General features: G+C 39.5%; 1 protein-coding gene across 1 annotated transcript; it reads left to right on the top strand.

Annotated features, from left to right (window-relative positions):
- The first annotated feature begins 3,108 nt into the window (after positions 1-3,108).
- LOC127094834 (eukaryotic translation initiation factor 4 gamma-like) lies at positions 3,109-3,789 on the top strand. The gene is made up of 2 exons (XM_051033607.1): positions 3,109-3,507; positions 3,778-3,789. Exons 1-2 carry the CDS (start codon positions 3,109-3,111, stop codon positions 3,787-3,789), a joined length of 411 nt encoding a protein of 136 aa, XP_050889564.1.
- Positions 3,790-13,420: the final 9,631 nt, after the last annotated feature.

The raw sequence follows: 13,420 nt of genomic DNA on the forward strand, positions 1-13,420 counted from the left end.
GCGAACCTGCTAAGACACCCATGCATCCAACTTGCATTCTGGAAAAAGAAGAAGTTAGTCAAAAGGTTTGTCAGAAGCTCTATCGAGGTATGATAGGCTCTCTTCTCTATCTGACTGCTACACGTCCTAATATTCTATTAAGTGTTTGTCTTTGTGCCAGATTCCAATCAGATCCTAGAGAATCTCATTTAACAGCTGTTAAGAGAATACTCAGATATCTGAAAGGAACTCCTAACACAGGCCTGATGTATGAGAAAACATCAAAGTATAGACTATCTGGTTTTGGGGATGCAGATTACGCAGGAGACAGAATGGAACGAAAAAGTACATCTGGAAATTGTCAGCTCTTGGGAAAGAATCTGATATCCTGGGCCAACAAGAGACAATCAACCATAGCCTTGTCTACTGCAGAAACGAAATACATTTCAGCATCATTATGCACTACCTAGATGCTCTGGATGAAGAATCAACTAGAGGATCTTCAAATCTTTGAGAGTAACATTCCTATCTTCTGTGACAATACTGCTGCCATTTGTTTAAGTAAGAATCCTATCTTCCACTCCAGAGCTAAGCACATAGAAATAAAACACCATTTCATTAGAGACTATGTTCAGAAAGGGGTAGTAATGTTGAAATTCATTGATACAGACCATCAATGGGCTATCATCTTTACAAAACCCCTTGCTGAAGATAGATTTTCCTTTATCCTAAAGAATATGAACATTCAAAATTATCCTGAATAAAATGTGCCTTTGGGATAGCAAAATAAGATTTTGATGTAAATAGTTGGACTCTGTATCTAACTATGATACTCATACCAGTTAGAAGTCATCTGAGTCAGAAATCTCCAGGAACCAACCCTTTGGTATTCCTGAAGATCAGATAAAATAAACACGTGGAGCATCATGCGTCTGACCTTGGAACTTCTAAACAACTGTCTAACAGTAATCAAGAAACAGTCTCTTGAGATCTCCTCGAGCAGTGTACTGATTTTTGGGATTAGACATCATTTATGAGCTGTAATCATTCTCCCTCTAACGTGCATACTTGGTTTTTGTGCTAAACTCATGTTTTGTGTGTCGTTTTGCATGCGCCCTAATTTGGGTATTTAAACTCTTCTCTTCATACATTGCACACTTTTCACTCTCACAAACACTCCTAACCTTCTTGCAAGTTTTTCCTCCCTCAAGCCATTTCTGTAGTGTGCACTCAAGTTCTTCAACGTTCAACCCAGTTCTTCAACAACCTTCATGGATTCTCAACAACTATCAGTGTATAACTTCTCTCAACAGATGAACTCCAACGAGCAAGCTCCAAGTTCAAGCAACCCAAACCTAGCAGTTACCGGTGTCGTCTCAACTCCCATTTACAAAGAACCTCACATTCTTGATCGTGAGCCCTATATCCACCTTGCAACAACTTTTGAGAAACTGGAAGTATTGTGTGAATCACTGGTTGATTTTGACAACATGCGAAGGAACGGTGTCGACCTCACTGATGAACTGAAGAATCAAGGTTGGGAAAACTACTTCCAAAGTCTCTATGGCCCAGTCTACACAAATTTGGTTAAAGAGTTCTGGAGATTTGCTGACGTTGACGATCACTACATCGTCTCCTATGTTCTGGGAGTCAAGATGGTGATCACTGAGAAGTCCATTACACCTCTTCTGGGCATGGAGAAAGCTGGAGGAAGAAGAATTTACATCATTAATCCTAGGGCAAAGTATCTGTCCCATGAGATTAATCCAACAATGTTCCAACAGAATGCTAAAGGCAAACACTCCAAGAACAAGACCTCTGGGTATGGCTGAAGATCATCTTGGGCACCATACATCATCGCCCAGCCTCCAACTCCTTAGATTACATCAACACATACCAAAAGTGCATTCTGTACTGCATCCATAAGGGTCTGAAGCTCTTCCTTCCTACACTCCTCTTCAAGTATCTCAGAGACTTTGTGAGAGATACAAGAAACAACATGAAGACCAGAAACTACATCCCTCTCGGGAGGCTCATTTCTGACGTTCTGATTGAAAGCGGTCTCGTGGACCATCTGATTCAATTCAGACTCATGGAAGACGTGATGATCGATACTGGAAGAGCGCTGAATGCCCGCAATTTGAAGAGCATGGGGATTCTGAATCAAGTAAAGGTCAAACCAACTCTGGACACCTCCTGGGAAGCTCTTAAGGATCAGAGAAATATCCCAAATGGACTCTATCTATTCTCAAAGATCGACCCTCTAGAGGTAGTCATGTACGACTTAGATGATCTGCGAAAACAAGGAGTTGAGTTCTCAGACTTCTCCCTCGACTGGCTGACAGAATTCCCTCCAGACCTCATGAAGAGGCCACGAGAACCATCTGAGAAGGCGAAGAAAGCAAAGTTGGGAGAATCCTGTGGATCAAGACCTCCAGTACCTCTGACTGGATCCTCTGGTAAGTTTGTCTCTCTCCCTCCTTTTGTACAAGTTAAGCCTATTGCTTCCTCAATCCCTCAACCAACACCCATATACACTAACTCAGAAACTCCTCCCTCACCACCAGACCATCTAACCAACCCTCTAAAAAATTTAACCTAGCCACCACCACTCTACCCATTTCTGAAGCAGAAAAGCTAAACGAAACAACCTCACCCTCCTCATCTTTTTCTCCAGAATCACCCTACTACACACTATCTTCAAACACTGAACCATCTGACCCTCACTCCCCAACTTTGGCTTAGCTCCAAACACGTGCTCTGGCCTCCCAACATCCAACACAATCCATTCCTGAACCAGAATTCACCTCTTCACCCACAGAAGACCCAAACACAACCACATCTGACCCTCCACCATCTGAACCAATTCACGTTGAAACATAACCACTTAACTCTAAAATACCCCCACCAGATACATCCGCTGAACCACAAACTCCCTCACTTAACTTAAGCCCTCCCATTTCTCCACCCCAACGCTCTGAACCTGAAAACACCATTCTAACCCTTGAGGAAGCAATAAAGGTGTTTGCAGAAGCTTCAGTTGACAAGGTCAAGTCTCTGACCATCAACTCTAGAATCAGTGATGATCCCTCCGCTGTAAGGACTCACTGGAACAGAGTGATCAGTTGGATGACCTCTGAAGCCTTTAAGCTGAAGGGCCTCTCTGAGCAAGTCCGCAATGACTTTATTAGAGACGCTGAGATCAGACTTCAGGAGCGTCTAGCTAGAGAAGCTAGGGAGCGGGCACGCAAAGAAGCTGAAGAGAAAGCCAAGCAAGAAGAACTACAAAGGATCAAGGAAGCTGAGGCCAAAGCTCTGGCTGATACTGTTGCTGTTGAAGCTGAAGCACAAGCAAAAGCTGCCGCTGAAAAAGCAGTTCGTCTGGCTGAAGAGTCTGCCACTAGGGTAGAACAGGATGCTCTAACTCAGGGGGAGTCCTCCACTTTTGTCCCTCGGGTTCTAAAGACTCTTGAAGAACTTCAGAAAGAACAGCACGAAGTCCGAGCCAAATTGGATCAACAGGACTCAGTAAATGTCAACATTCAGAATCTGCTGACCCAGCTGCTCCAGAGGATGCCTCCTCCTCCAAACCCTTAGGCACCTAGGACTTGTTTCTATGTTTTTTTTTCTTTTGCTTGTTGTTCTTCTAATTTGCTTGTTGCTCTGCTCTGATTTGCTTATTGCTTTCTGCATTCTTATTTTTCTGTGTTTCTGGCATTTGTACCTGCTATATGTGAATATATACATGTCCTTTTTGCTCTTTCATTTTCACTAAGTCTTTTTGATTTTGACAAAAAGGGGGAGAACTAAAAACAACTCTGATGAAAACATATCTAACTCCTATCAAAACTCTGCAAACATTGCTTCTAACTTTTGACTTAGAGACTTGCAGGAAAGTAGCTAGAAACATTAAATCATGGAAGGTCCGATAAGAACTTCTGAACTCCCAAATTTGACTCAGGGGGAGCTCACTTCTATCTGATCTAAAACTCTTATATAAAAATGTTTCATCTCTAAATTAAAATTGTTATGTCATCATCAAAAAGGGGGAGATTGTAAGAACAAAATTAGTTCTACAATAGAATTCCAGGATTTTGATGATGACAAAAGGATGAAACAAAAAGTGGCACCCTAACGAAATTTTTCTAAGTGTGCAGGACTCTGAACAGCAATGAAGTACTCTGATCATTTTATCAGATACAAACATTGATCAGATACAAAGTGCTAGAAGATCAGACGCAACCAAGGAAGAAGTGCGTCCAAGAAGTTCTGAATCTGAGAAAAGCAGACAATAAAAAGAACCAGAAGCTCTAACATCTACTGGTCTTAGTTTTGATGATCTAGAAGACTAGTACTCTGAGAAGCTCTGATGAATTCAGACATGATCTCCTTCTGTAGAATGACTCTGATACAACAAGACTCTGATGAAGATTCACCAAATCCAGAAAGAGTAACGGAAAGAATTTCTCAATATGGAAAGGATATGTGTTTTAAGAAAGAATTATACAGGGAGTCAAAATTGTTTTAGCAAGAAACACAGAAGTAATGACATTGAATGCTCATCAAAGACCAAGATTTTGTCATCTCTCCAACGGTCCTTCTCACTACTATATAAAGGACAGTCTACCTCATTGAGAGACACAACAAGAACACACAGAAAAAGTCATTCATATTCTCTCTCAATTTTTCACGAGCTGCTGCTCATACGTGAAAACTCTTGCTCCAATACTTTGCTGTAATCCTTGCTTACTCTTAGAAACACCGTCTATTACAAATTTATTTTGCTAAAATTGTTTTTGTTCCTCAAGTGACTCTGCGTAGTCTATATACTTGAGAGGACTAAGAGATCATTCTCTTAGACGTTTGATTGTGTAATCTTTCAAGATTATTGGATTAAGTCCTTTTTGAAGGCAAAATCACCTTGGCCGGGTGGACTGGAGTTGCTTTGTTTTCTAAGCGAACCAAAAGAAAATTATGTGCGTTCTTATTTATGAAAAAGCTTTTACTTTCTAAAACAATTCAAACCCCCCTTTCGTGTTTTTCTCACCTTCATACTCATGTCAATTTTTCAATCAACTAGCATTAGGACTTTGAGATGTCATAGGCCAAATGAAATGAATGGACGAAGAAGGGGAATAAGATGAAGTGGGAGGGGAATGAATGAAATCACAAATTGGTCAAAGGAGGATTTTTACCAAATTAATATCATTCATTCATTTTGGGAGATGGAATGTATATTCCATCAATCCCCTAAATTCAATGATATTAATTTGACAAAGTCAAACCAACCTTGATCAAGGCCTAACAACAAGAGTCAAAGATAAACAAAGTCATCACAATTGGTCAAAAAATTTATTTGACATTTATTCAATTAAAAAAATATTAAAATAGTGCATTTAAATTAAATATGGTTTGTCCAATTCCTAAAATCTCATCAAAACACCAAAGAAATGGCCATGAGATTTATCATAGGTCAAACAAGGTCAAAGGACCTTGGAGAAAAAATTTCATAATTTTTGGACATTTAAAAATATTTTTAAACAATTATAAACAAATTCAAAATCAATTAATTGATGAAAAATATTAATAATGATCCAAAAATTAATTTTAATTCAGAATATGGAAGAGAAAAATATTTGAATTTTTTTCGTGAAAGTCCCATATTTTTTGTATCAATATTGAATTTAATATGAACTATTGAAAATAATGCAATTAAAATAAAAGTTCAGAAAATCAAAAATACGTGGCCCACTTGATCTCCCTCATTAACTGAGGTGGCAGATCAAGTGGCCAGGAGCGCACTATCCACCATAGACCTTAGTCAGCGCGTGGCAACTTTTGTAATCAAAACAAACGCTCAGGATTAAAACAAAATGAATGGATCGTGTGGTTTAGAGTCTTGCCAACGCATCGCCGGAGCCAGAGCTCCGGTCATCTTCTCCAGTGGAACTCACCGGACTGGTCCGCCATCAACCATCACCAAAATGGAAAACAAGGACATGATTTTAAAGTAAAAATGGCACTGAGCTCGAATCTGGCCTCAATTCACTCTAACTCCAAGTATATTGAGAGATACATGGAGTTGAAATTTAAGGTACAGGAAATGAGTTGCTTCGATTTGGCCTCAAAGTAACTCAATCTTCTTGTCTACATGGGTAAGACTTCAGACAACCAAAGAATCAATAGAATTGAGCAAGAATTTGAGAGAATCGAAGAGTTCAAAATTTCTGGAAAATACCTTCAATGGAGGTCTGGATTCAACTGATCTTGATCTTGCTTGTGGTTGATCTCACTCCACTTGTTTGCAGGAGAAGGATTAGGTGGTTTAAAGGCTATGGATTCCTGGGGATTTGAATTTCAAAACAATGGAAATTCAAACTCAAATTCAAGAGAATTTTTCAGGCTTATCCTTTGCAAAGTGCGGGTTTGAGATGGGGGATCAAAGTTGGCGCCAACGTGTCTTTATTTCTGAGCAATTGAAGCTTTATTTATAGCCAAAACAGTTGATAATTGCACACTTCAAATCACTTTCCAATTTTGGCAAATGGTGATGTAAGGGTGCATGGGCGCGCACAGGCCCATGAAATCATTGCTTGAGGTCCACAAATGAATATTGGATGGTCTGAAGTAAGCTTGGATTGCAAGGCAAGTGTGCATTGATGTTTGAAGTTTAATCCTTGCCAAGTGATATCACCCTGTTCAAGCCATGAACAACCTATGCATTCCTTGTCCAAAATGAATGAATTTGAGCTCTTTGGAAAGGTGAGATCAAGAGGAACAATTTTCATGTTCAATACATTTTCATTTGAAACTTGGAACTTGGAGAAATTTGAGGTGGAAGTTTGGAAATTTTTGACATATCAAATTTTTTCTAAGTGTCAAGCCATATGTCTCAATATTCCACCTTGCTTAACTATTCATAGGAGGTTCAAATGAGAAACATGACTTCATCAAAGTTGTATCTCTCTCAAAGACCTTCAAAATGGTCACAAATTTCATGTCATTTGGATTTGAAATGATAGAGTTATGCATTTTTGAAGTTTGAAAAAATCACTTGATCAATGGTATAGGTCAAAAGTGACCTATAATGTAACCTCATATCACATGCTCAAAAAAGGTGAATCAGCTCCCACTCCAAACATAAAAGTTGAAGTAGACACATTTAATGTGATTGTTAAACTTGGAAATCTTTCATCTCATAAAAATTGAGCAAGTTATGGCCTTGGGAAGTTGACTTTCAAATTAGGGTTTAGACAAAATGACCTATAATATTTCAACATAAAAATTGTTTTTCCAAGCAAAACTAGCTCTTGGTCGAAATATGAAAGTTGTTTGGAATGTAATATAGAGTAAGTGTTCTCTTGGAATCATTTTCATATGGTGAAAATTGTAGGAGATAGGGTCTAAGGAGACCCAGCTTTGATCAAATGAATCCATCTGGCCAACTACCATTAACCAACTTGCTAACTTCCAATTCTCTTGACTTTCTTGGATCATGGTAGATAATATATGTATGAGATGATGAATTTTAAAGTGCCCCTTGAGAAATTTTATCAATTGGTGAGATAGCTTATTGGAGAAGTTACTCAAGATACCCAGTCAAACTAGGGTTTCCATGACAAATCACCCTCGAACTCTTGAAGAAAACTTGATCAATATAACATGTAAAGAACATTGGGACTCATATATGGTGCTCATAACAATTCTTGGATCAATTCTTGGTTGTGCTCTATGTTCATGAGGGTCTCAAACCCTAGATGTGAACTTGATGAATCAATGGAATCATGCCCTTCCTACAAAAGAGTTAGGCAAGTGCAAAGACATATTTTTTGGTATTTTGGATAGTGAAATGATAAAATACAAGTATGATATAATCACGAAGTGCTTGGTGATCTCTCCCAAAACAAACCCAATGAAAGAGGGGTAAGGAGGATGCCAAGGCATGATCCCAATGCTAATGCTTATGATGAAATTGCATGAGCGATCATAGGGTCAAAATTGGGGTCTTACAGCTATCCCTATTTAAGGACATTCTAATTGAGGAGGCGAAGCTTAAAATCTTCATGTCGACTCAGTAGAATGGACTTAAATAACAACATATAGAAACAAATTTTGGTCCCTAAGAGACCTCATGATGCATATGATATGAATGCAAGAGTAAATTCTTTGTGGGAAAATATTGCCACAAAGGAAAAGAAATCAGAGGGACCGAACATCCACAGGAGCATAATGCATTCTGTAAGGAAGACTCACTGGGGAGACAAAGACTCTGAGGGGATAAACATGACTTATACGTAGGACAGGCTACGACTTAAACTACTGAGGGACTCAAGGAAATCCATATAAAATGGAAAGACTCAGCCGGGGAAAAACAACATCTGCAAGGGATACACATAAGTCAGGATAAAACTGAAATACTCGACTCATGCAGGGTGTAGCGGGGTATTCGTTACCATTAGACATATTGACTAAATCCAAGGTAAACCATACAAGTCGAGTCGCCACCGCACTTCTATTTATCCAAAGGAATGGTTAGAAAGCGAACAAAAACCTAAAAGTTTTATCGAATCAAAAACTAGTAAAAATGTCAGAGATCTGGGTAAGGGGGTTGGTTATGCAATGGGAAGGTTTTAAACACCCAAAACATCCTAGGTACTCCTAGAGAGCCCTTTTCACATTTGTTGTAAGGTTGGTATTTTGTGAAAGTTTATTTGTGCAAACATGATTGAAGATATGAGAAGAGAATATACAAGTTATTTATATTTTGTATTTGGATGGATAAACCCATTGCCTACGTACCATCTTAAAAAAACATTAGGATCAAAACCTCGTAGTTCGGGGTAAAAATCTTCAAATGAGTTGGTGATTTGATTGGTCCAAAAGCCTTAAGGTCTTTTGTTATCCAAGGGAGAAAAATCAACCTAAAACCACAAATCCACCATGTGAGGATAGCTTCAACATGCTAGTGAGGGGTTAACCCTATAATAAGCATGGAAGACTCATTGTCCATCACTAAGGATATAGGTGAGTATTACATCTACCTCAAGGATAACTCAAAACTAATAGCTAAAGGTTATGAAAAGTTTTGATTAAGAGAGTGGTCATTCAAACCACAAAAAGAGTATTTGAATGAGTGGTATTTACCAATGAAAAGTATTTACAAAATATGGTCAAAGTTGATTTAAAAGTTCAATTCAAAATAATTATTATGAAAAGAAAGTTTGAAAATCAAAATCATAAGGCTTAGGTTTCTAATGTTTGAAAACAAATGTTAAATGTTTGCACAAAAGTTTTGGCTTGGGTTAGAGTGGAGGGAAGAAGAAGAATGGCTAAATCCTAAACATACAAGAGATGAGGGATAAAAAACAAGACCACAAATGGAGTTCCTCACTTGAGATCATATTGATGATCCAAGTAGCTCCCATCCTTTGGAATAAGCAAGCAAATATTCTCAAGAGAGACTCTTATGAGTGTAGTGTCGCGTAACAATCGTATCAAATCTTACACTTGAACGACTTTCGCACTACGTCCTAAGAATAGGCCAAGATGGCTTGGTAAACTAAGGTCCTTGGCTTCTAAAGTCTATATTGGAAAGAGTAATGTCTAACCACAACTACTTTTGTGAGATTATTGATCCCAACATGACCTCCACCAAGTGAATGGGCTTGCAAGTCAACTTGCTAAGGAATAACTCCACACAAGTCAACAAGACTATGTCATTCTCCTATCCTAAGTGCACTCAAGTTCGGGTATAGAACTCATCTCACCAAGATCACCAAACATACAAGGAATTAATATTCAAGCAATTCAATCATTACATACAATACAATAATCCCAAATTGCACAAAAATATGTCACAAAATAATATACACAACAATACAACAAATATGAAAAGTAGGCAAAACCCACTAGGCAAATGTCCCCAGCAGAGTCGCCACCTTTCTGTAGCGGGGTATTCGTTACCATTAGACATATTGACTAAATCCAAGGTAAACCATACAAGTCGAGTCGCCACCACACTTCTATTTATTCAAAGGAATGGTTAGAAAACGAACAAAAACCTAAAAGTTTTATCGAATCAAAAACTAGTAAAAATGTCAGAGATCTTGGTAAGGGGGTTGGTTATGCAATGGGAAGGTTTTAAGCACCCAAAACATCCTAGGTACTCCTAGAGATCCCTTTTCACATTCGTTGAAAATGGTAGTCTGTAAATAACAAGACTCCATAGATTTTACAAAGTTGAAAATGGTAATTTTCATGAAAAGGTTACATTGAATACAAATGATCCCTAATCCTTCTACCAACCCTTGATATCCACTGTGCTCTTGACCACTGCTGGGATGATGGATCGATGTCAACCCTTGTGCTCAAAGAAGCCTTCAAAACACTCAAGAGCATGTGTTTGACAAGAGGTTTAGGCCTCCTACCCTTGGTTGCTTTTTGTGAGCTTTTTGTGAATTTTAATGACATGATTCATTTGGTTACATTTTGATTTGGGGGCAACTCTTGATTACCCTATCTTGTTTCTCTAACCTGTTTGTTGAGTTTTGTTTTGTGAGGGCTCATATGACTCTTGCAGAGATGGCTTGCCTGGTGTTCCACTTTATTTGTGGGATACCACCTGGAGGTTTATTCCGATTACCTGTACTGACTCACTTTCTTTGATGGTGTTTAGCTTGGCAGAGTCTTTGGGTTTCTTATTTATCTAATTACTGTTACTTCGGATCTTTATCCATATGGTAGATCTCTCGATCCCTTTACTTTTCCCGCATGTTACCGATTTCTTAGGTTTCGTATAGCCTCTCGTGGCATGTCATTTAAGGTAGCGCGGTTCCTTCATCTAGAACTGCCTTTTTGCATGAGCATCCCTAAACACCCCAAACTCATTGATTTTTCTTCTCCTAAGAACACGTTATCTCCTTCAACTACAGGCGAGTAAGTCTCCAAAGGTCGAGCATCCGGTAGATTGCGTAGTAACATCGTTCACCCCAAAACACAACCCTTACCCCATAGGTGGTCGAACTACGTTTTGCTCTGATTTTCATCCCAGATGAGATACGTAGGCATCAGATGCAATGTCTTAGCGAGCACACTCCCCTTAACCCATAGGTAGCCGAGCTACGAAGACTCTGATTCTCAGATTCATATGAGATACGTATGCAGTGGATGCGACATCCGTGCGAGTCATTTTCTTTTGACCCTTCTTTTAGTAAGTAGTACATTAGATAAACATACACGCTTTTCTCATCCCTTCAATCATGTTTGCACAAATGAATTTTAAAAAAAAAACAACAACCTTTGCAACAAATGTGAAAAGGGCTCCCTAGGAGTACCTAGGATGCTTTGGGTGCCTAATACCTTCCCATTGCATAACCAACCCCCTTACCCAGATCTCTGAAATTTTTACTAGTTTTTGACTCGATAAAACTTTTAGGTTTTTGTTCGCTTTCTAACCATTCCTTTGGATAAATAGAAGTGCGGTGGCGACTCGACTTGTATGATTTACCTTGGATTTAGTCAATATCTCTAATGGTAACGAATACCCTGTTACAGAAAAATGGCGACTCTACTGGAGATCGAAACATCCTAGTGGGTTTTGCCTACTTTTCATATTTGTTGTATTGTATTGTATATTTTTTTTTGTGACATATTTTTGTGCAATTTGGGATTATTGTATTGTATGTAATGATTTAATTGTTTGATATTAATTCCTCGTATGCTTGGTGATCTTTGTGAGATGAGTTCTATACCCGGACTCGAGTGCACTTAGGATAGGAGAATGACGTAGTCTTGTCGACTTGTGTGGAGTTATTCCTTAGCAAGTTGACTTGCAAGTCCATTCACTTGGTGGAGGTTATGTTGGGATTAATAATGTCAGACAAGTAAGTTGTGGTTAGACATTACTCTTTCCAATATAGACCTTAGAAGCCAAGGACCTTAGTTTACCAAGCCCATCTTGGCCTATTCTTAGGATGTAGTGCGAAAGTCGTTCAACTGTAAGATTTGATACGATTGTTACGCGATACTACATTCATAAGAGTCTCTCTTGAGAATATTTTTGGAATACGAGTAGTCGTTTCTCCAATAATATCTGAAAGATGGGATGATGACTATGGGAACCTCTTGTAGAACATGTTTGGCAGGTTTAAACCCTAGTACACTCCCTTTTGGGTGGTTCTTAACCTAACTCCATGCTCGTGACTTACAACAAACCCTTGATTCATGGTTGATCCGTTCATGAATCCTTAATATCAATGGAACTTGGGTGTTGATAAGGTGTAAACCATAATCCACCAAAATGGATGATTGATATTTGTCGCATTACGCGAAAAAACCGGCGGGAAAAGACACAGAGCCGCCACCGTGCGTTATTTATCCCAAAGGAGGGAAAGGAAACGCTCAAAGTAAACCTGGAAAGGACGTGGTCTCGCGACCAGAGATTGATGGGATCGGGAGTCGGTTATGCGAAGGGAAGGTATTAGCACCCCTACGCATCCGTCGTACTCGACGGGATCCACGCTCAGAAAGAATAGAAGAAAGGTTGCTAAAAGACTACTCAAAACACTGCACACACACTGGAAGGAAACACAGAGAAGACGGAAGAAACGGGACTCTGAAGGATATCACATCCTGGGCCTACGTAGTCTGTCAGACACAGACATCAGAGTCGACGTAGTTCGGGGATAGGGGAAACGTGCTCGCTAGGATGTCGCATCCTATGCATACGTATCTTCTCTAACCAGAGAAAGAATCAGAGCACTCGTAGCTCGGCTAACGCACGCCAAACAAAACTCAAACAGGAAACCGACTGCCAATCGCTGGACTTATGTTAGACTCCACACAAACAGGCAAACCAGGAAACCGAATGCCAATCGCTGGACTTACATCAGACTCCGAACCGACAAACACACACAGGAAACCGACTGCCAATCGTTGGACTTACGTCAGACTCCAACAAACAAACCCACACACAGGAAACCGACTGCCAATCGCTGGACTTACGTCAGACTCCAAACACACACAAGGGGGTTGAAAAAGGAAAAGGGCGCCCGAAGAGATCTGCTCATCTCCTGCCTACGTACCTCATCTGGTGTGAGGATCAGGGCGACGTAGTTCCCCTTAATAGGGAAAGAACTTCTATCCTAACCAGAGACAAAGGGAGATAACAAGCTACTAGGGAGACTACGACTCGAGCCTAGAAGTTGTCATGCATACGATCCCTATGTTGAGGTTTCTATCCTAACTTGCATAGGAAGCAAGCTAGCCTAAACAGCACAATCAAGCAAACACAAGCACAATAAAGCAAGCACTCACACTATATGCAAACAAATGGCTCATACAAGGCTAGGCTGTAGAAACAAGCCAACTGGAATGGGGTGTTTTTAGCTCTTAACCCTAACATTGAGAGTGAGGGTGAAGCAGATGAAATGGAGATGAGGGT

This window comes from Lathyrus oleraceus, chromosome 6 (genome assembly GCF_024323335.1).
Source record: "Lathyrus oleraceus cultivar Zhongwan6 chromosome 6, CAAS_Psat_ZW6_1.0, whole genome shotgun sequence".
Lineage (NCBI taxonomy): Eukaryota > Viridiplantae > Streptophyta > Magnoliopsida > Fabales > Fabaceae > Lathyrus > Lathyrus oleraceus.

Excerpts from the sequence above, each read along its gene's own strand:
- LOC127094834 (XM_051033607.1), top strand. The coding sequence starts at position 3,109 with ATGACCTCTGAAGCCTTTAAGCTGAAGGGCCTCTCTGAGCAAGTCCGC.